The sequence below is a fragment of the Condylura cristata genome, unplaced genomic scaffold, assembly GCF_000260355.1.
Source record: "Condylura cristata isolate star-nosed mole 26May11 unplaced genomic scaffold, ConCri1.0 scaffold00017, whole genome shotgun sequence".
Taxonomy (NCBI): Eukaryota; Metazoa; Chordata; class Mammalia; order Eulipotyphla; family Talpidae; genus Condylura; species Condylura cristata.
This window is the reverse complement of record NW_004567118.1, coordinates 36,272,213-36,293,964: the sequence shown is the minus strand read 5'-3', so window position 1 is coordinate 36,293,964 and position 21,752 is coordinate 36,272,213. Positions and strand designations below refer to the sequence as shown.

At 53.1% G+C, this 21,752-nt stretch overlaps 2 protein-coding genes across 2 annotated transcripts in view; one reads left to right on the top strand and one right to left on the bottom strand.

Moving 5' to 3' along the window:
• SARM1 (sterile alpha and TIR motif containing 1) overlaps positions 1-13,265 on the top strand; it is a 24,401-nt gene extending 11,136 nt beyond the window's left edge. Inside the window, exons 3-9 of the mRNA XM_004684868.2 lie at positions 1,866-2,078; positions 2,307-2,398; positions 2,520-2,755; positions 4,151-4,253; positions 4,337-4,526; positions 11,329-11,450; positions 11,534-13,265. Of these exons, the coding sequence (XP_004684925.1) occupies positions 1,866-2,078; positions 2,307-2,398; positions 2,520-2,755; positions 4,151-4,253; positions 4,337-4,526; positions 11,329-11,450; positions 11,534-11,669 (1,092 nt within the window). The 3' untranslated portion in view covers positions 11,670-13,265. The remainder of the gene's footprint in view (positions 1-1,865; positions 2,079-2,306; positions 2,399-2,519; positions 2,756-4,150; positions 4,254-4,336; positions 4,527-11,328; positions 11,451-11,533) is intronic.
• Positions 13,266-14,968: 1,703 nt separating this feature from the next.
• On the bottom strand, positions 14,969-20,897 carry SLC46A1 (solute carrier family 46 (folate transporter), member 1). The gene is made up of 5 exons (XM_004685151.2): positions 20,588-20,897; positions 19,488-20,340; positions 17,593-17,676; positions 16,104-16,260; positions 14,969-15,607 (listed from the first exon to the last, which is right to left on the bottom strand). The coding sequence occupies exons 1-5, from the start codon at positions 20,813-20,815 to the stop codon at positions 15,553-15,555; spliced, it is 1,377 nt and encodes a 458-aa protein (XP_004685208.1). The 5' UTR covers positions 20,816-20,897; the 3' UTR covers positions 14,969-15,552.
• Positions 20,898-21,752: the final 855 nt, after the last annotated feature.

Here is a 21,752-nt window from a genome sequence, read left to right as displayed (position 1 = left end):
GGTCTTCCTGCTCTGCCTTCAGCAGGGGTTTATATTATACACTTCAGGCAGGCAGAGGGGTGACATTCGCATATGAAATGGACTGAGATCACAATCACCTTTTTTCTAAGAATAGTCTGGGGTCGTTTTGACCTTTAATTGAGATTATAACATCTTTAAAATCAATCTATCAAGGTTAAAACAAGTATATCGATTTACAAAGTTTAAGACTAATATTGCTATATTTACCACAGTGAAGATTAAAGTCCCTTAAACAAAATAAAGTCCCTTAAACATTATCTATTACTTAAAGGCTTTCATTCTCATAGAGACATCCTAGGGGGTATAAAGTAAAGTAAGGGCAGGAAATTTCTTGTATATCAAATTAAGGTAAGGTTCTTTGAAAAACTTGTTAGAAAGTTTAAGTGAGTTTTCTTGAAGTCTAGATGGTAGAAAACCTGAGTAGCTCTGAATAGGGGACTTGGGTGAATTTCCATATCTAAAGACTAGGTAGTAGGAAGTTGGAGTGGTTATATAGAAACTGAATAGAAGGCTAGGTGAGATAGAGTGACTAAGATTTGGGTTTTCCTCCGTCTGGCAGTGAGAGAGACTTTGCAGTAACAACCATTTGTTTTTATTAATCAGCCAGTTGTTTAATGACTTTTGACTTCAAGAGGAATTTCTCACCCTGGTGCAGTACTTGCTTGTCAGAGCCAGGTAGCGCCTTATGCGGCTGAGGCAATCCAATTGTAAGCTGAAGGTTGTTCAGAATATTTTCATATTACGATTACACAAAAAAGGGAGGTCATAACATAAGTTAGCGTGGAAAGTCTGATTTTTCAGAGCACTTTTGTCTCTATCCGGAATATGTCAGTTGACAGAGGTTGCATAGCTTGCGTCACCCCTCCCCTGCATTCCTCTGGGTGTGGGGCATCTGTGGCCAGGGCATAGGGAGTGTCACATACCTCATTAACCCCTCTCTGACCATCGCTGTCATCTCGGCTGCTCAGGGGAGCATGTCTCACAGATGACTGTCATCTATCATGTGTCCGCAAAGATCAAGGGGATCACTGAGGCTTCTTCCAAGGTCCAGTGTTCTAGGGGTTTCTGATTCTCCTATCTATGCCCCAGAGTTGGGCCATGGGAGAGCTGGCTTTACAAAGCAGGGCAGTCTGCCTTGGGAGAAAGGGACATGAGGTAGGGAGAGGACCCCAGGATTAGGATTAGGTCTGGGCAGCAGCAAGGCCACCAACAAGGTCAAGCAAGTGCAGCCCAATGAAGACATTGAGCCCCCACTGCCATGCCCTCACTGTGCCGGGTATGGGACTCTAGGAGTCACTAAGACATAACTAGATAATGTCCTGTGGAAGCTGCATTATCAACTAGGTGCAGTGGCTGTTAGAGTGAAGTATAAGGTCTAGTTGGAGAGGCGGGCCAGACTGGGGGATTTCAGCAGATGAGTAAGATTCCCACGAGGCTGGAAGAACTAAGGTCTGAGAACATCATGGGCGATTGCCCAGAAGTAGCAGAGTCAGCATCGGTGCATCAGACAAGTGTGGGCTGAGGAAAGGCAAGGTGAAACGGCTGAGTGGTGGGAGAGGCTGCCCTACACCCGGCCCGGTGTCCATACTGAGTTCAGACATTACCCTAGGGCAGGGGTGGGCTGTAGAGGGAAACACGAGTCGGATCTCGCTGACCTACTTACTTAGGAGCTGAAAGAGCTTCGGGAAGGGGGACGCACATGACTTAGTGATTTACTGAATGAAGGAGAGCTAGAGCAGATGGTGGAACATTCCGCCAAAGGAAGCCAGGGCAGGATCTGGGTGTGTTTGGGTGCTGCTGAAAAGCTGGTGGATCCAAGATACCCTCTTCTGGCCCCTTCCTAGGTATTTAGCGACATTGGTGCCATCCAGAGCCTGAAACGCCTCGTATCCTACTCCACCAATGGCACCACGTCGGCGCTGGCCAAACGCACTCTGCGCCTGCTGGGTGAGGGGGTGCCGCGGCCCATCCTGCCCTGCGTGGTCAGCTGGAAAGAGTCTGAGGTCCAGACATGGCTGCAGCAGATCGGCTTCTCCCAATACTGCGAGAGCTTCCTGGTACGAGCCAGCTCATCCCCGAGGGTGGCAGCAGCCTGGGGCTCCTTGCACAAGGGGCTCCTTTGGGGAGGCGGGAGACTCCATTCAACCTCTTTCGGGGTCCCTCAGTCCTAATCTGGACCCACTCACCGCCTCCAAAACCATATCCACTCCCCTCCCCTTGATCTTGTGCTTGGCATCCAGTGGCTAGGCAAGGAGACCCTTCTTTACATCTGACCCATCCCCCAGGAGCAGCAGGTAGATGGTGACCTGCTCCTTAGGCTCACGGAGGAGGAACTCCAGACCGACCTGGGCATGAAATCAGGCATCACCCGCAAGAGGTATGAGGCCTCCAGACCACCGCCTCCTGCTCCCCTCCCCACAACTAGGTCTAATCAGATGCCCCTTCCGCCACTAGCCAGCTCCTCAGGGCCTCAGCGTCCTCTCTTCCGTGGGCTACAGATTCTTCAGGGAGCTCACAGAGCTCAAGACCTTCGCCAACTATGCTACGTGCGACCGCAGCAATCTGGCTGACTGGCTGGGCAGCCTGGACCCGCGCTTCCGCCAGTATACATATGGCCTGGTCAGCTGCGGCCTGGACCGTTCCTTATTGCACCGCGTGTCAGAGCAGCAACTTCTGGAAGACTGCGGCATCCGCCTGGGCGTGCACCGTGCCCGCATCATCACGGCTGCCCGAGGTCAGCCTGCCAGCCCCCCCAGCACTCCCCAAAACCCCCTTCCATGGAGGAGCGAGGGGAGACGCAAGATGGAGTCCTAGTGTGTGCCTGTGGATGGAGAGCTTAGCCCAGTGGGTGGGAAGGCCCAGAGCTTACAGATCAGCCTGCAGTAACAACACTTAGAAAGTATGGGTGTTTGGGGAGGTCTCGGGGCTGAAGGGGGTCTCGGGGTCTAGTAACCTTTATTTAGTAATTCGTTTTAATGCACTGGTTTACTATTTAGCTAATATCTATTGTCAATTACTTGAAACTTTTTAAATAAAAGGAGGTATCATTTAATCTAAAAGTACCCAGTTTGAAGAGTTTTGAGAAATGCATGTCCTTGTTGAAGATGTTGAAACTAAAACTTAAAGAATTTAAATACACTTCCCAAAGTTATGATAACCATGAAGTAATGGAACTGGGACCTGAGGTTAGGTTTTCTCTCCATAGGCAGACACATGTTATCTGTGAGTGTCAAATCTGAATCTTAAAAGACGGCGCTTTCATGCATCCATTCATTCAGCAAATACCTACTAGTAGGAACCTGAGTAGACGTTCTCTCTACTCAAAAGGGACAGGGGATGGCCTTTGGCCCAATTCTTTGTTCCCACTGGAGCAGATCAGCTTTTAATCATTCTAATTGCAACTCTCAATAAAACTTCAAGATTTCATTTCTTAAAAACAGGCAGTAATAGTTTGCAAGCCCTTCCTACGGGAGTGGGGAGCCAGACATAGTGTCAAAGCGTGCTCAGTTTTGCTGTGTAGCCATAGCAAGCAGGTTAGCCAGGCAAATGTGGATTTGGGGTGCACACTGCGAGAGTTGAAGGCCTTTGCTCCGGAGTCCCGGATGTTTAGTAGGAAGAATGCACAGCACACAGTGCTGGCTCTGAGCACTGAAGGTCAGCTCCGTGAGGTGGAGTTTGTTTTGTTTACTGCTATATCTCGTGCTTGGCTCACAGTAAGTGCAATTAATATATGTCATGTGTTGAGTGAACGAATGAGAGGCAGTAGTTGAAGCTGAAACTCAGGTTTATGGTCTTGGTGGAAAACTAGGAAGAAGGGGCTGGCAGGATTCGGGTCTGTTGGGTTTGGAGCACTGAATTGGATTCGGGTCTGTGGGCAGCTGGCTGTGCAGGGCTGTGGAGCAGAGCGGAGGCAGGGCTGGAGGTACGCGTCCAAGTCCCAAAATGCCCGCCTCCCAAAAGGCAAATAGTTTGCAGTCTTCCTTCCTGTCGCCCCCTGCCCCACCTCAGTGACCTACTCTGGAGCCAGCTCCCCCCTGAACTGGGCTGAAAGCACTGCAGAGACAGGGATGGCACACCCCATGGTGTGCTCCATGGCCTCCCTCACCAAACCTTCCCTTGTCTGCCTCAGAAATGCTGCACTCCCCACTGCCCACCACCATCTGCAAGCCCGGTGGAGACGCCCCGGATGTCTTCATCAGCTACCGCAGGAACTCGGGTTCTCAGCTGGCCAGGTGAGGAGGGGCAGCCAAGCAGGTGGGCGGGCAGCCTGGGGCCCTGGGACAAGGCCACGGCAGTGACTAGGGCTTCGTTGCAGCCTCCTGAAGGTGCACCTGCAGCTGCATGGCTTCAGTGTCTTCATCGATGTGGAGAAGCTGGAAGCAGGCAAGTTTGAGGACAAGCTCATCCAGAGCGTCATGAGTGCCCGCAACTTTGTGCTGGTGCTGTCAGCGGGGGCACTCGACAAGTGCATGCAGGATCACGGCTGCAAGGACTGGGTGCACAAGGTAGGTGCTGGCTCTGCTCCCTTGCTGGCCGGCAGCCCAGGGACAAGGTTCCCCTCCTATTCCTTGTCATCGGCACAGTCCGGCCATCTCCATGGCCCACTGGACACCAAGAGTCACGGCTCAGACTGTAGTAGGTTGCTCTTCATGGATCACTAGGCTCTCTGGGTCTGTTTTCTCACTTACAAAATGGGATAACTGGTATGTTCTGTCCACCTTATAGAGTTGTTGTGAGGACCAGAGAGGGACAAAAATACCTGGAAGAATAACCTCAGTGAGAGGAGTGGGCAGAAAGCAGTGCCCAGCATGATGAAATCGTTAGGAGGACAAAGCTACGAGTTTAAATCCTTCAATGAATTATTTATCTCCATCGTGCGTCATGTTTATTGCTGGAAAGTGGGACAATCACAGTACCAAGCTCCTAGAATATTGTTAGAAGAATTAAAAGAGCTAAAATTTGTGAAGTGTTCAGCCGATACCTGGCACACAATGAGTGCTCTTAGAGGGTAGTAGTTATTACTGTGAGTTCTGCCACTATTGAGTTTACCATTGTAGTTTTACTGCCTGGTGCATAGTAGAGACTTACTGAAGACATGCAGGATGGATGGGTCCATTCATGTCACAGCATTAATCAGTGAGTAGGAGCAGGTTCTGGGGCTGAAGGATGCAGTGGTCAGAATGCCTAGTGCAAGTGAGATGGTAAAACTCATGCTTGATGTGGGTATATGTAGAAGAGAAAAACTACTGAGGGCTGGAATAATCAGGGAAGGCTTCACGGAGGAAGCTAGACTTGAGAAGTCTTAAGAATGTATTAGTGGGGCCCTCCCTGGTGGCGCACCGGGTTAAAGCACAGAGAGCACTAAGAAGCTAAAGCATGAGTTTGATCCCCACCCTGGAGGTGACCCACAGAGCACAGCAGACCTCTCCTGACCCACCCACTGCTCCCCTCAGCAGTGTACTTTGTCAGTCGGCCTGTTCTGCTCCACACTTGGTCTCTGGTGAAGCCTCTCACCACCCCCACACCTCTGGCTTGTCCCCCAGTTCTGTATGCATAAATAAATAAATCTTAACAAAGAATGTATTAGTGAACAAGAAGGCACCCCAGGCAGGGGAACAATATGAGCAAGGAACAAAAGTAGGGATGAAAATGGCACTACAAATCTGCATGTGTCATGGTATTGCTTTCCCTATCTTGTAAGATAAACAAACAAAAAAGTAGACTAAGTTTTCCCCTGGCTATTCTACTGGTGTCAAAACCAGAAAAGCTGGGCTTTGAACTGGGCCTGATTCCAAAGCCCATGCTCTTTGCTAGGACCCACCTGTGTTCCATGGCACAGGTCTGAGGTGGGGTGAGTGGGGCCTAGGGCTGGCTTCAGCAGACACTAAGCAGAATGACTGTCTGCATTCCTTCCCAACTCCAAGCTCCATACATGGCATTAGTAGCTTGACATCAGCCACAATGGGAGTTGTTACACTGACGACATTGGTAAACACTGCAAATCAGGGTTTTGGTTACTTGGTTGGCTTTTTCTGCTCCTGGGGAGCCAGTTGTTACCATCTGCCAGCATACTGCTGGCTGGATTAGAAATATGGAAGCAAGTTGTGGAGTTGAGTTTAAAGCTTTGAGAAGAGAGAGCCTGCAAGAGCAGTGTCAGCAGGCCAGTGGTTTAGGGAGGAGCCTCCGGCACCTGGGTGCGTCCAACTGGCACTGGGGAAGGGCCACGCCTTGGCGGCCTTGCATGGGCAGCTGAGCCCTGGGCTGGGTCTGGGGAAGGCGTTCTGGAAGGAGAGGCAGCCTGCGGGAACAGGGCCGGCGGCTCCGAGCAGGTGTCAGGCCCCTGAGTGAACGGGGAGTACCTGGGAGCTCCACGGGCGCCCAGACCAGGCCTCGCTCCCGGTACCTTCCGTGCCTGCATCCAAGCATGGCACAAAGCACAGCACACCTCTCGCAGTTTATACAACCATACGTAACTATTAGGTTGCCAGGCTGGACTCTAGCTGTTTCCATTCTTTTTTTTTTAAAGATTTATTTATTTACTCATACAGAACTGGGGTACAGGCCAGAGATGTGGAGGGTGAGAGGATTCACCAGAGACAGAGTGGAGAGCAGAACAGGCAGATTGACTGAAATTACACTGCTGAGGGGAGCAGCGGGCGGGTCAGGAGAGGTCTGCTGTGCCATATGGATCTCTTCCAGGGCAGGCTGGATCCAACTAATGCGGAAGTGGCTTAAGCTTCTCAGTGCTGTGCTTTAACCCCTGAGCCACCAGGGAGGGCCCTGTTTCCATTCTTAATGGAAGCTAAGTTATCTTGAATAAGCCATTTTCTCTTAGCCAGTCTCTGAATCTGTGAAACAAATGCCTAAGGTTCCCAGATAATTTGTGGTGGGGTGAGAATTCAACTCCTCAGTGTGGTTTGGTTGAAACAGACCTAGACTTGAAATATAGCCTGAGCCTGAGGCCTTCATGGGTATTTGTGTGTGTGTGTGTGTGTGTGTGTGTGTGTGTGTGTGTGTGTGTCTGTCTGTCTGTCTGTCCCAGGAACAAGTGCCCTCTCTGTGTTTCTCCTTCTTTTTATTTTATTTTTTATTTTTTTTTAAGATTTATTTTATTTGTACATACTGAATTGGGGTACAGGCCAGAGGCTCAGGGGCAGCGAGAGGCTTCACCAGAGACAGAGTGGGGAGCAGAACAGGCAGATCAACAAAGTACACTGCTGAGGGGAGCAGCAGGCGGGTCAGGAGAGGTCTGCCGGGCCATGTGGTCACCTCCAGGGCAGGCGGGAATCGAACTCATGTGAAGTGGCTTTAGCTTCTCAGTGCAGTGCTTTAACCCACTGCGCCACCAGGGAGGGCCCACTCTCCTTCTCCTTTTTAAATGGAGGTCCCCCAGGAAGCTGGTCAGGGTTGACATTATACAGGGTCGACACAATCAGGGTTGACATTGTACAGGGTCTTTCTTCAGAAAGGCTCTGATCCACAAGGGTGCTTGGCACCCCTCAATGTCTCAGTTGACTGCAAGGAGGAAGAGGCAGATGGGGTGGGGAGTGGGTGGTGGTGGCAGTTTTTGCCTTGGACCAGTCTCCAAGGCTCCGTCATCCCCTTGGTTGCTTTGAGTCCTTAATTGCCTCTTGTTTTTAAACTCCTTTCCCTGAAGCCACATTTAGTGGGTAATCAATATAGAAAACCACAAGTGAACTGCACTCAAGAAAGTCTAATCTTTGTGGTTCCCCCTTGAGAGAAAAAAAAATTCAGTAAGTACTTACCAGAGCATCCATTAATAGTAAGTAATATCCTTAGAACAATCTTGTGAGTAAGATTACTACCCCCACTTTACAGAGGAGGGAATAATTGCACCTATTATTTATTATGGATTCGCAATGTGCTAGGGGCTGTTCTAACTACTTGCCGTGAGATATAACTGCAGTTATTCCGCCAGCCATCCTACAAGTAAGGACTATTGTTCACCTTGTTTCACATATTAGGAAACAGAGGTTTGGGGAGCTTGTTGTTTTTTAAGATTTATTTATTTATGCATATAAGAACAGGGGCACAGGCCAGAGATGTGGGGACAGAGTGGGAAGCAGAACAGGCAGATTGGCCGAAATAACACTGCTGAGGAGAGCAGCCAACGAGACAGGAGAGGTCTGCTGCGCCATGTGGGTCAGCTCCGGCCAGGGATCAAACTTGCACTGCAGTGAGTGGCTCAGATAGCTTCATAGTATCAGAGAGACAGCAACTGAGCCCACTGGCCTTGAAAGTAACGCCAGAGCTGGGGACTTAACCCCTTGTGCTACCGGGGGTTGGGGTCGGGTGGGGGGGCGTGCAGAGATCTTGTTTTCACCTCAGGTCACAGAACCTGTGTCAAAGACTCAATGTGAACCCAGATCTGATGATTCCAGAGTTCAACCCCTAACTGCTAGGGGTGGTCTCACTCATTCATTCAGCCAGACAGCCAGCAGTCATTGTTTAGCAAGAGCTAACCATGGGCGGGGCTTTGTGAAAGTCTGAGTAAAAACCAGACATGGTCCCTGCCCTTATGTCTAGTGGGAAAGACAGGTATGAAGTAAATTACTGAACCGACCATTTAAATTAGCAACTGTAGCATGTTCTACAGAGCCTATAAGAGCCTGTGAGAGCCTGTAATGGGGGATCTGACCTGGTCAGGGGAGGGTGGGGACACTTGTTGCATTGGGCAACACCACACGTGTGTGTGACAGGAGTCGTGGAGCAGGACTCCTGGCCTTTTTATTGGTAGACTAATCACACAGCATTAATCATGTGAGGAAGTGAAAAAGAAAGGGAGAATTAGAAGAAGCTGGGCAAAAGGTGGAACTGTGCATCTGCTGATAGTTTGATATGTAGAACAGCCCTGACTCTTCCAGTCAGGATTTCAGTCTTATCAATAAGGCGTTCCACTGATCAGCTTCTGGGGTCCTTCGTTATACATCAGCTTCTGGGGTCTTTCTGTGCATCTGCTGATAGTTTGATATGTAGAACAGCCCTGACTCTTCCAGTCAGGATTTCAGTCTTATCAATAAGGCATTCCACTGATCAGCTTCTGGGGTCCTTCGTTATACATCAGTCAACGGCCCCCGGGGAGTTCCTGGTCATACCTCAGATGTGTAAGTCAGGAGTAAGATTATGCATCCGTCCTCAGCCCCCCGGGCCTTCCCAGTCAAATCTCGTGATGCAGACCCTTCCCAGGGTGATCTAGTTTTATGTTCTAAATTGATGTGAAAGGTGCCTCACAGGATTGGGCTCTTAGAATGAAGGTTGGATAAGCCACCTAGGATTAGCAGACCCACAGACTCTCAGAGGAAAGTGTTGATTGAACACAGGTAAAGGAAAAAATCGGTATTAACGAGGTGAAGGGGAAGAACATTCTAAACAGAGGAGGAAAGAGCATGTCCAAAGCCCCTGTGCAGGGAGAGAGGATGGCAAAACTAAAAGGGTGCAAGGTCTGAGGGGACAGTGCAGGGGCAGAGCTTGACAATTATACTGTGACCAGCCCCAAGGAGCTTGAACTTGATTCTGAGAGCCATGTAAAGTCTTGAGGCATTTAAGAAGGGGTGACATGATCAAGATTTATACTTTATAAAGTGTCGCTAGATGAAGGGGCAATGTGGAGCTGAGTGAGAGGGGCAAGAGCGAACATACCTGGTGGGGTCTAGAGATAATAGGGGTAGGAACAGGGCAGTTGTGCTGGGGTGCAAGTAGAGAAAAATGGGTGGATTTGAGAAATAAGTGAGGGATACAGTTGCCAGAGCTCATGATGGAGTCATTTGGATGCAGGGGTATGTTTTTCTTCTAGCATCAAATTGTGGGATTTTTTCCCACACCAACAATCAATTCTCCGACCCCAGAGAGTTATCCCACAGTTTAATCCTGATGCTAAATACCCAGAATGAGCCCTTGCTTCAAATGTCCTAGGCTACCCATACTTCTGACTCGGTTACAGATTCAGAACTCCCCCTTCTCCATTCAGTAAATTTCCTAGAATGACACATAGAACTTAGGAAAGCCCAGGCCCCCTGGTGGCGCAGCGGGTTAGGACGTAGCACTGCAAGCTGGCCGCAGCTGCTTCAGTGCCAGTTCAATCCCCGGCCCCAGAGGGCCCCAGAGGTGACCCACAGGGCACAGCAGACCTCTCCTGTCTCGCCCTGCTGCTCCCCTCAGCAGTGTACTTCATCCATCTGCCTGTTCTGCTCCCCGCTCTGGCTATGGTGAAGCTTCTCACGGCCCCTGCACTCCAGTTCTGTATACATAAATGTTAAAAAAAAAAAAGAACTTAGGAAAGCCCTTGACTACTCCTGATTCGCTAGATATGACCGAGGGGCATCCAAGCAGAGGGGGGCATAGGCCTGACCTGGTCAGGGGAGGGCGGGGAGGGGGCACCACATGAGGGTGCAGGCAGGAGCGGCCCGGAGCGCCACGCTGCTGTGCAGCCTCCCCAGGCCGATATGAGTTCAGTGTTGATTCTCACAGCAAAAAGAATTTTGGAGACTTTGTTGTATCTTACGGGCCTTTAATGCTGAACCAGGGACAAACCCGCAGGCAGGGAGACTGCAACTGAGCCCACTAGCCTCAACTTTAAGGCCAGAGCTGGGGACCTTTCAGCTCGCACTCAGGGCACAGGTGTCTGCATTTACATATGCGCGTGCCCGAGCTCTCTGGGCCCAGGTGTCTGTAATCAAAGGTGTGTGCGCCTGCACACCTCTCACCTCACAACCTAGGAGAGCAAGACCACCGTGGCAGTAGCAGAGGCTGGAGGTGGGAGGGTGGAAAGAGGCCTGCGCTCACTCCATTTTCCCTGCACATGCCCGCTCCAGGTCACCCTCCCAGCGCCTAGAGGTGTTCACAGCCCAGCAGGTGCTTAGGGCTGTTGTGGATGTGTGCGTTGGTGTGATTCAGTCAAGGGCTACTGGGGGCTGGACTTACTCTCCAGCATCTTTCCTCTCCCAGTGCAGCGTGAGGGTGGAGGGTGGCTAAAAGCTCTCTCAATCATAGCTTGGTCTTTCTGGTAATCTGCTCCCACGCTAAAGTGAGGGCTAGGCACTAGGCCTTCCTCGCCACCCACCTCCTCCCTCGTCTCCCAACCCTCTGGTGATTCCAAGGTTTTTAGAGAACCTGGGAGAAGGGCCAGTTGTTTTTTATTATATCAGAGGGGCAAGGAAGAAGTCAAGTGGACTGCAGCACCAGCACCCCCTGAGTTGGGCCTTGGGCTACTGGGCCCCACTGGTGCCTAGCGCCAAAGCCCAGGCATGCAGACTCGGGTCTCTTCCTCCTCCCCTCTTCTTTCTCCAGGAAATTGTGACAGCTCTGAGCTGCGGCAAGAACATAGTGCCCATCATTGACAACTTCGAGTGGCCGGAGCCACAGGCCCTGCCCGAGGACATGCAAGCTGTGCTCACCTTCAATGGCATCAAGTGAGGCGGGGCACGCGGGCACAGGGGTCCCCCGCCGCGGCCCCCTCTGCCCGGCCCTGACCCACCAGCCTCTATGCCCACAGGTGGTGCCACGATTACCAGGAAGCCACCATCGAGAAGATCATCCGCTTCCTGCAGGGCCGCTCCTCCCAGGACTCCTCTGCAGGCTCTGACACCAGCTTGGAGGGTGCCACACCCATGGGCCCAGCCAGCCCCTAGTTCCCAAGCCCTGCTGTCACCCTCATTTCCATCCCAGCCCCACCTTCCAAGAGTAGCTCCTCAACAGGCCACTCTGGGGCAACCAGGGCTCTTCTCAGGAAACGGCTCTTCCAGTCCCCACCTCACGGTCCCCCAAACCCAGCTTCCTCAGTGTCTGGTGAAAGAAGTCAGGCATTGTGGCAGTAAGCCACTCCAAACCCTGCCACCAGATTCTGTCTTGGGTGTGGGGACGTCACTGCTCAGTTCTGGAGTCACTTGAGGTGTCTCCTCCAGCTTGGGCAGGAGGCCCAGCTCCTCTCAGCAGCAAGGGCCTGGGCTCAGGAGCCAGTAGGGAGGAGAGTCCAGCTGTGCCTGGGCCCGGGCTCACCACTCCCGGCTGCCCTAGAGCCACTCAGTGCCCTTAGCTGCCTGGCCAGGCCCTGAATCTCCCCTCAGCCTTCCTAGGTGCAGCCTCCTGTACACACTGGGCGCAGGGGCAGGCCGAGCCGCCCCAGGCTGGCCATGCTGCAGCTGCTCTGGCTTTACTGCACTCACTGGTGCCCGGAGGCCCTGCCTGGGCCCAGCCCAGAGCAGACCACACCTCAAAGGGCAGCCAGCCTGCCCCGCCTGTGCCTTGGTGCTGCGCTTCAGACTCCTGCCCTGCCTGGTCTAGCTGGCTTCTCCCAGCCCCTTACCCACCCACTTGTAGGGGGAAGAGGGACAAGGCAGCCCGTGGCAGGAGCAATAGCTTGGCCAGAACCGGCGGCTCCATGGGAAGATGCTGAAAGCAAGATGCTGAAAGGCAAGTTGTGTATTAGGGTCACCTGGGAATTTTGTTAAAATTACATTCAGGAGCTCCAGAGTGGGGGCTGGTTCTGCTTTCCTCACACACTGCCAGGTGAGCTGCTGCTGGTGGTTAAGTAGCAGATCTCTCACAATTTTTTGCCATTTCCCACACTCCATAGTCTCTGTAGTTGTCAGAACCACCCTACCCAGCACATTCTCATTTGGCAGAGAAGGAACCTGAGGTTCAGAGGTTGACGGCATGCATTTCCCAAGTCCGTGGCAGCCCCAGGATCCAGCCTGGTCGCCTGGGTTCTGACCGCCGCAGTGAGCCAGCCCTGGAGGTGGCCACCACAGCTGGCTGCTCCCTCACCCCACAGAATGTGGTAGTGGAGGGGAGGTTTTGAATGAAAAGCTGGCCCAAGCCTGTACAGAAGTTACTGAGCAAGACCGCCCTTCCCTTCCCTAGGGTAGAGCAAGTGTCCTCCCATCAGCCACGCCCTGCTCCTGCCCTCCCGAGGACAGTGGCTGACACAAGGCTGGCTAGCTCCAGGGCTGCCCTTGAACAGGTGCAGGCCAGGTCACCCCTAAATCCTAAACCACGTCTTCAAAGTCCAAGGTCTCACTCTGTGCTTAGGACTCCCCCCCCCCACTCCCTCTTTCCAGACAGTGCTGGTCCCAGCTCTGGCTGACTGCATCTGACCCTCTGGCCTCCATACCACACGAGTGCCCGCCAGTGCCAGGTCCTAGATGCGAGGGGCAATGAGATCAGGGGAGGGGGTTCGCCCCCCAGAGCAGAGACACTAACAATACAGTGTGCTGAGTATCCTCTGACAGCTTTGTCCTTTGTTCCCCATCACCTATCTCCTCCTGAGGTGTCCTGGCTATCTCCTTGTCTGTTTGGAACATCCTCCACTGCGTCCACTCACTGCTGGGTCTTCTGGTTGACCTCGGCCCCTCTCCTGTTTCCCCAGGGAATCAGACCTCGCTCCCAGCCCCACCGGGGTCAGGCCAGTGTTTCCAGGAACTGTTCCAGGGACTGCTGTGACACACTGCCCAGACAGCAGCCCGGGCAGGCACCTTGGCCCTCACCTTCCACCCAGGCCTGGCCTCAGAGGGCTGTTCCCGAGACAAAGGGCTGAGGAACGGCCTTTCCCCTGAAGCCTGTGCTGCCATGGGCCGGCAGGGTCAGGGTTTTCTGCTGGACTGGACTGTAGTTGCTGCCTCCAGGTGGTGGCTGAGTCAGTTGGGTCCCTACCCAACCTCACCCGACCCCTTAGGGGCCAAGAGCTGCTTGGTGAAAAGTCCAGCCCCATTGCTAGCCTTCCATCTGGCACATGAAGAGGACCTTCATTCTCGAATAGGAGGTGGGGAGGAGTTTGGGACATCCTAATCTGCCTGGAGTGGTGGCCTCCCAGCCCTCAGGGCATTGTTACTCCTTTTCTCTGGGCTCCCTCTGGTATTCTCTTCCCCTCAGGACCAGCCTGTAAGGCCTCAGCCTCCAGGCACAGGAGTGCCCCTGCAATGCCCATACCATACTCCCGGTGCCTCATCGGGCACAGCACCCACACTCCCTCTGTTAGCACAGTCAAGGCCACAGGTGATGGCCCCAGAGGCCAGTGGCGTAAAAGCCTGACCCTCACTCACCCTGCACTGTCCAATCTCAGTCTATTTGGGGCATCACTGACCTCTCCCTTCAGAGAAAAGCTTGTTCATGGTCACCCATTTCAGAGCCGAGCCTCGTCTCCTCAGTGCCTCACGCTGGAAGTCAGCTTCAGTCTCCCAGTGACCAATGGAGCAGTGAGACTGTCTGGGAGGAGGGGTGCGGGCTGCAGAGGCCACAATGGACCCTGGTATGCTCTGGACCACCCCCATTTCACCCGTGCAATTTCCAGTCAGAAATCCGGCCAGCAGAGCAGGCGAGTGTGAGTAAAAATGGCAGCGGGGCTGCCCACCGCAGGTCAGCATCCCTGTGGCTGGTTGTGGTTGAAGCATTAAACAGCAGCAGCTGACATGGATCTGAGTGGGGGCCTAAGGCCCTCTCAAAGCAGTGTTAGATCCACTTCTGCCTTTCAACCTCAACCCTAGGTTTTCCTAAAGCTCTAGATTTGGGGCCCTCATTCTCTGGGAAGCCGAGGCCCCTAGGTTATATGGAGAATCGGGCCTACCTCCAGGTTCCCTGGCCTAGAGACACAGGAAGGCACTCGGCTCTGCTGACATGCCTGGTGATAGGTGCGTGTGGGTGCTGAGTGGCAACACAAATGGGGTCTGCTTGGGGCAGGGTGGCCAGGAAGAGCAGCACGGAATGGATCTCTACCCTCAGGCGCTTCCCCGCTGGCCTCTCCCAGTAGCTCAGGAGCGGAGGATGGACAGTCAGGTAAGGCTTGAGCGGGCCATATCCGGGACCAATGGCACGGGCAGTTCAGAGGCTCCTGCCCAGCCCAGCAGATGCTTACCTTGTGGTGGGTAGACAGGGGACGGAAAACAGGCGGCTCCACAGCCCAGTGCCGTGAGGGATAGCAAAGATGCAGTCCAGCGTGGTTATACTGATTTATTATGATTGGCACTGCTAAGCCCAGGGTGGGCAGGTTACAGTCAAGGACTGATTCCTCAGAGACAGCAGCACTCTTCCCCCCAGCCACCAGAGGGCACCAGACCCCTCAGCCCTCCCTCCCCGCAGAGCTGGTACTCCCTGGGTACCATACTCTCACCCGGTATGACAGGGGCTGCGGGCTAGGAACTAAGCAAAGTGAGTCGTGCAGTTTTGGCCGAAGGCGGAGAGGCCAGCCCTTGTGCTTTCCAAGCATTACCTCTACCTGAGCCTCTCCCCAGAGGGCTGACAGATGGTGTAAGGGTAAGCGGACCCCTCTAACAAGTGGCTCCCCCACCATCCACCCAGGAGTAGGCCTGTCTGCGTTACAATTCTAGATCTGAGACGCTGGCTGACACAGTGCGGGGAGAGGCAGGGGCTGGTCTGGCTTGACCACCTTGTCCCAGGAGAACACTGCCCTTTGAGGGGCTGCGGGGCTGCTGTGGACCAGGATCCCAGATGGTGAGTTCCGCTCGGCCGCGGCGGTGCTCACTTGGCTCCACCTGCCCTTTGTCCTCTGGCCCAGGCAGATCAGCTCTGGGGAAAGTGCTGGAATTCAGGGCGAGGACTCATCTTTTCCAGTACTCTGTGAGAGACGAAAGAGGGTTCAGATTTGACAGTGGGCAGACCCTCAACTCCTGCAGATGTGAAAAGGGCTCTCCTCAGGTGGGCTGGATTAGGTGTCCCCCACCCCATGCTTAGAGGTGTGACAGTGGCTTCTGGAAAGCAACTCTTGTGGCAGTCGGGGAAGAAGTCAGTGGGTCAAGCAAAGTCAGTGGCCCAGCCACAAACAGCCAAGAACACTCTCCCCTCTGGTGTGTTTCCACTAACACAGTTCCATCTGAAAAGTTGCAAGGAGGGGTTGTGGGGAACTGGGGGAAAGAACAGAGCCTTGCCAACAAGCACATTTAGTGAGACCCTTCCCTTCCCCACCCCCCTGCCCTGTACTTAGGGGATGGTGCCCAGGGGGTGAGGCAGTCACCTGCAAGGGGACAGTCCTGTGGGGCAGCGCTCTGGGAGGAAGAGAAGCCCTTTAGGATTAAGGGCTCCTTTATGAGTGCGGATTCAGAGTCCTGCCTTACCCAATCAGTATGGCTGGGATGAAAAGGAGGCCAGCTCCCAGGAGGAAGGGGAACCCCTTCATGAAGTTCAGGGTTGCTGGGTAGAGCGTGTTGAAGATGCCGGAGGCTGCCAGCATAGCCAAGCCATTCACACAGGCCACAGCAGAAAAGAGAGCACCTGTGAAGAAATAAATACTGTACTCTGGAGTGTGAAAGGCCCAGGTTCAAATCCTGGTACCACTACTTCACAGCTGTGTGACCTGGAGAAAATCACTTAACTTCTCTAAGTCTTACCTCCTGTACCTGTAAATCCTACCCAGTCACAGGTCGTGTTAAGGAGACCCTGAGGCTAGGCATGAAGAGCACCTGGCACAGGGACAGGGAGTGAGGGGCTGCTGTTAAATCCACGTTAAGGTACTCACGGTACCTTCCAGCAGAAGCCCAGTCAGAATGATTTCCGGCTTAAACTCTTTGGAATCATCTCCAATGTGAGGTTCGTTGCTGGGTTAATTCCCAGTTCCAACACTTTCTAGCTGTATGATCACTGAGTAAGTTGCCTATCCTTTTGAGTTTCTGTTAAATAAGGATACCTATTTCATAGGTTGTTGGTAACATTACGTTTGCACAGAAAGCTCCTATCAAGGACCTTGGCCCCCTGGAGGTAGCTAGTGAGGGCTGTTCTTTTTTCCTGTTCTCTTGGCTTCTCTGGACACAATGAAGTTGCAGGGAAACACTTAGGGAGTGAATAAATGAAGTCACATGGTTCTGGAGACAACAGAACACATGAACCAGTGTCCAACATCACCAGATCCCCTTCCAGGGCAGAAGGGAAAAGGACCCAGAGCCTGAGTTCCTTATAGATATGTCAGCAGAACCCACGTTTTGCACACAGGAGGTAAAACTGTCAGGATGTCAGAGGTGGAAGGACTGGCAGGGGTCATCAAGAGCAAACCATTCAGGTTGTAGAGAGGGAAAGTGACCAGCCCAAAATATGCAGCCAGGGCCAGGACTAAGGGCAATGCTGAGACCTGCCAGGTCTAAAACTGTCCTGAGTGGTCAGCCGAGCTCCACCACACACTGAGTGACCTTGACTGAGTCAGGTTAACTCTGAACCTCTACTTCTTCATCTGCTTCTGGGGAACCCTACGTCTCATGGTTGTTCCTTCCTCTGAGCTTGAAAACCCTCACCCAATGACACAGCGGGCTCTGGCATCACATCTTTTTTATAGGTAGAAAAGCTGAAATACAGAGAGTAAATCCTCTGCTCAGGTTATCCAAAGGGACATGAATAGCCTTTGCTGATTGCAAAGTCTACCTCTGCGGTCCGAGGGCTCAGCATTCTAAGGGCTTTGGCCAGCCCCGGGCAGTCTAACAGTGGTGCACTGGGTAATGTTCCCCAGGAGGGAGGGAGCAGGGAAGTTGCCCCCAGTGCACGGCTGCCCACCGCCCCTTCCAGCAGTTCAGCAACACTGGGCGTGTGTGAGGGACCAAAGCAGATGCCGACACTCACCGTGCTCAGACTGGCTCACCAGTTTGGAGAGCTTGGCCCGCAAGACAGGTGTGATGACTAGAGACAGGAAGAGGAGCCCATACCCTGTGGAAAAAGAGACTATCACCAGGAAGTGGGAGCAGAGAGGGGTGCCCCGGCCAGCAGAACCTACGCGACCCCACACTGGACTCAGATAAGGCCCAGGGAGAGCTTCCTTTACGGCGACCAGGAGGAATGGAGACTTACCGTTCTCAAGGCTTGGCCACCTCCTTTACGAAGGAGTACGGGTTCTTCCCAACGTCAGAGCGCGTCTGTGGTCCCGGCAGGCACCCCCTCACCCGTCAGTACTTAGCAGGGACATGAGAACAAACTCAGCCTTTGGAGTCAGCCCTGAGTTCCAACCTGACATGGTATCTGTGTGGTCTTGGAAGCTCACCTCCTGGCGCCTGACTCGTCTGTACCAGGATAATACGGCCTTCACCACCGCAGATAGCTTGGGTGTAGGAGGCGGAAGACTGGCCCCCTCAAGCTATCAGGTCTCAACCCCTGGAAGCTGAATATGTTGCCTTATTTGGAAAATGGATGTCTACAGATGTGGTGATGAAGAATTTGGACATGGGGAAGTTATCCTGAATCAATTGATTGGGACCTAGATCACAAGAATTCTTGTAGAGGGCAAGGACAGGGCACCCGTGTGCCTGCAGAGGCAGAGCTCGGGGTGAAAAGGAAGGCCTGCAGCCGCCACAAGCCAGGGCCCTCTGAGCACCTCGCAGGGAGCTTGGTCCTGGGGCGCCTTGACTTTAGTCCAGTGATAGCAACTCTTGGCTCCTGGTGTCCAGACTGAGAAGACAAATTACTTCATGTCTTCAGTGCCCAGGCTATTACATTACCAAAACTGGGAGAGATTTCTGTTGCTTTAATTCTCCCAGTTTGGGTAACATGATGTAATAGCCTGGGCAATGAAGACATGAGGTAACGCCCAGGAGGAGCCACACAGAGTGAACACACAGTATTTCTCCTTCCTTTGCATTCAGCAATTCATAGGCTCCCACTGGCTCCTTGGTTATTTCCTTTGCGTCCTTCACTATCTCCCCAAGTGACCTGCTCCTGAGTGAAACCAAGTTTCAGAAGATAGCGGAGCCTCCAAAGTGAGCATACCGTGAGGCAACCCAGACTTCAGGTGATAGGCCCCAAGCCCCACTCTGCTGAGGCTCCCCCAGAGCCATGATCGCACAGTCATCACCCCAGCACCGCCTCCCAGCCCAGCATCTGAGTCCCGCCAGGTCCAGGGAGATGCCCTGGGAGGGAGAGAAAAACAAGGAGCATGGCGTACTCCCTTCAGCTTTCTTGTCCAGACAGCGGTCAAGCTAGGAAACCTGACATTCCTGCATGGCTGACTCATTGCACACAATGCATTTTAGGGCTCTCAAATCTGTCCTTAAAAAAAATGAACTTCCTGTATTTCACCAAAAAGAAAGTACTAAAGTGAAAGGGAACTTGCTATCTATGCTCTGAGAAAACAGGTTTTTTTTTAAAAAAAAAACCTCAAAGAAGATGACTGAGGACCTTTGAGGAAGGTCCTTTGATTTTTTATCAGAGTAATGAGGCTTTAATCACATGGACTTTAAGAACCATGAATATATGCTGTGGGAGGCCAAGGAGTGAAACAACCAGTGTCTGAGCCATCCTTTGCATGCTCTACTAACATCTATGGTGGAGAATGTGGATCAATTACTTTGCCATTGAAATGGCATCTTTATGAAGTTTCTTACTGTCTTTCCTCCAGTGCAGGTTAGGGGGCATATGATGTTTTCAAAGGCAGTGTCATGAACCCCATTTATGGGCATTGAGTGGCTGGCCCCCAATTTTCACTCTGTCCCTCCGGAACAAACCGTCTCTAAGCCCACACACTCTACCTGTGAACATGAGGGGTGTGATGTTAGCGAATGCAAAGACCACCATCCCCATGATGTTGAAGGCCAGGCCAATCTCTGCCACCCAGCTGTCGGCCAGGAAATACTGCAGAAGCCGCAGGCCCAGCAGGCTGGTGAGGTAGGTGAGGTGGTGCATTGCAGAACCATATCCTATCAGCGTGGAATCCCAGCAGAGGGGTGAGCTCAGCTCATAGAGGGTCAGGATGTCCTGGGCCCCAAAGTGCACAGTGATCACCACAAAGATGGCCAATGAGTACAGGGCCAAATGCTTCCTGGACTTCTCTGGAGCAGGAGACATGTACAGCTGGAAAATGGATCGGTGGTGACGGAGTGTGAAGAGCCGGGTACGTGTCGGCTCCTTCACAGTCTCACCAAAGCAGAATGCTGCGTAGAGAGTCATGGTTATCAGCAAGGCCATGGCCAGCCAGAATGGGTTGGCATAGCCCTGGGCCTGCAGCCAGTAGCCTCCGAGGAGACTGGCCAGCATCCCCCCTATCCCGATACATGATTCCAGAACAGCCATTCGGATGGTGCGGGTGTGGCTGGAGCTGACGTCTGCCACGGAGGCAAAGCTAGCAGCGAGCAGGCCACCAAAGTCACCGAGGAGGGCGGACACGATGCGGCCCAGCACAAAATAGCCAACGTGGAGCTCCAGCTGCACCACAAAAATGGAGATGAGGGACTGAAGCAGCAGACCAAAGGAGGCCAGTACCAGCAGGGGTCGGCGGCCCACACAGTCACTCCAGGCACCAAGCAGGGTGGATGAGAAGAGATCAACCAGGAAGCCACCCACATTCATATAGAGAGTCCAGTGGGAGGTAAGAGTCTCCACTTCCTGTGAACAAAGAAGTCTTACCCGAGGACAGCAACTAGCTCCCCGGCGCACACTGGGGAAGGCCTTCTCTGGCGCCCTAAACTTAGAAGCCAAAGCACCTCACTGGCCTGTATCACCTCCAGACTAACTCTCCCAAACTTGCTCTCGCCCTGCTCACCTTTCCACACTCCTAACCCACTCGGTGGCCCCCAACTTTCCAGCGGGCGCGCCCCCTGCAAAGCCCCTCGCGGGTCCTCGCCTCCGCTACCTGCATTTTGGGGTCCGCGCTGTGGTTGCTGCAGGTGCCCCGTTCGCGGGTGCCATTGTAGCCAACCTCCGCGCTGAAGCGGTGCCAGAGGTACTGCGTGGTGAGCGGCCCCTGCAGGACCAAGGCGAAGTTGGCGAGGAAGACGAGAGGTTCCACCGGGCCGCGGAACAGCACCAGGGTCCGCGCGCGGCCGTGGGGCTCAGCCGCGGGGCTCGCGCGCGGCTCCATGCCCACGTCAGCTTCGGACTGGCAGACCGCGCGGCGCGTGGGGGGAAGTGGGGGCGGGGCTTACGGCGCCTGCGCCCGAAGTCCCTGTCTTAAAGCCGGCGGGCGGGGGCGGGGCCTCCCTCGCGCCCCGCCCACTCCGCGCTGGTGAGGGCTGGCGAGGGGCCCCTGGCCTATGGGGACAGGGTGAGCTAACCTGCAAGCTGTGCAAAGATCGCGCTGCATTCCTCCCTGCCAGGCCCAGAAATTCTGAGAACAATAGCAAAAAGATCAATAGTTAACAATTATATGATTGGTTATTCCGTGCTGAGCAATGTACTAAATAGGGTGCGTTAATCTCTCAAGCACTCTGTAGACTAGCCACTCTTAATGATGCCAATGTACAAATGTGGTAATAAAGCCATCAGGCGCTCAAGGACCCGAGCGAAAGGTCACACGAGGGATGATGCTGATGCTGACAACTCAGAGTGGATACCAATGCGGCCCCCATACGCCAGTGCCAGTTAGAACGAACGCTGCGTGGCTGAAACTTGTGCACGGTCATGCATCTCTTAATGGAGGGGAGACTTCTGAGCAGAAGTCTCTTCTTAGACAATTTCCACATTGTGTGAATGTCATAGAGTATAATTACACAGCCCTAAAAGATACCGCCCACTGCGCTCCCAAGCTATGAGGTACCATCCAGTGGGACCCCCGCTGTGTATGAGGTCGCTGGGAATGTCATTAAGCAACATGTAGTTTATAAATCAATGTCACCTCAATAAAGTTAAAGCCATTGCGGCCCTAGGCTCTGCTGCCTGGTTCTATTAGCAGGCCCTGCTGCTGTCTTAGCATACTACTCATTGCCCTGGGCCTCAGCTTCTTCTTCTTTAAACTGCGGTGCTAATAGAACTGTTGTGAGAGAACACATCTGTTATGCTGCATCTTTTGTGGGAAACAG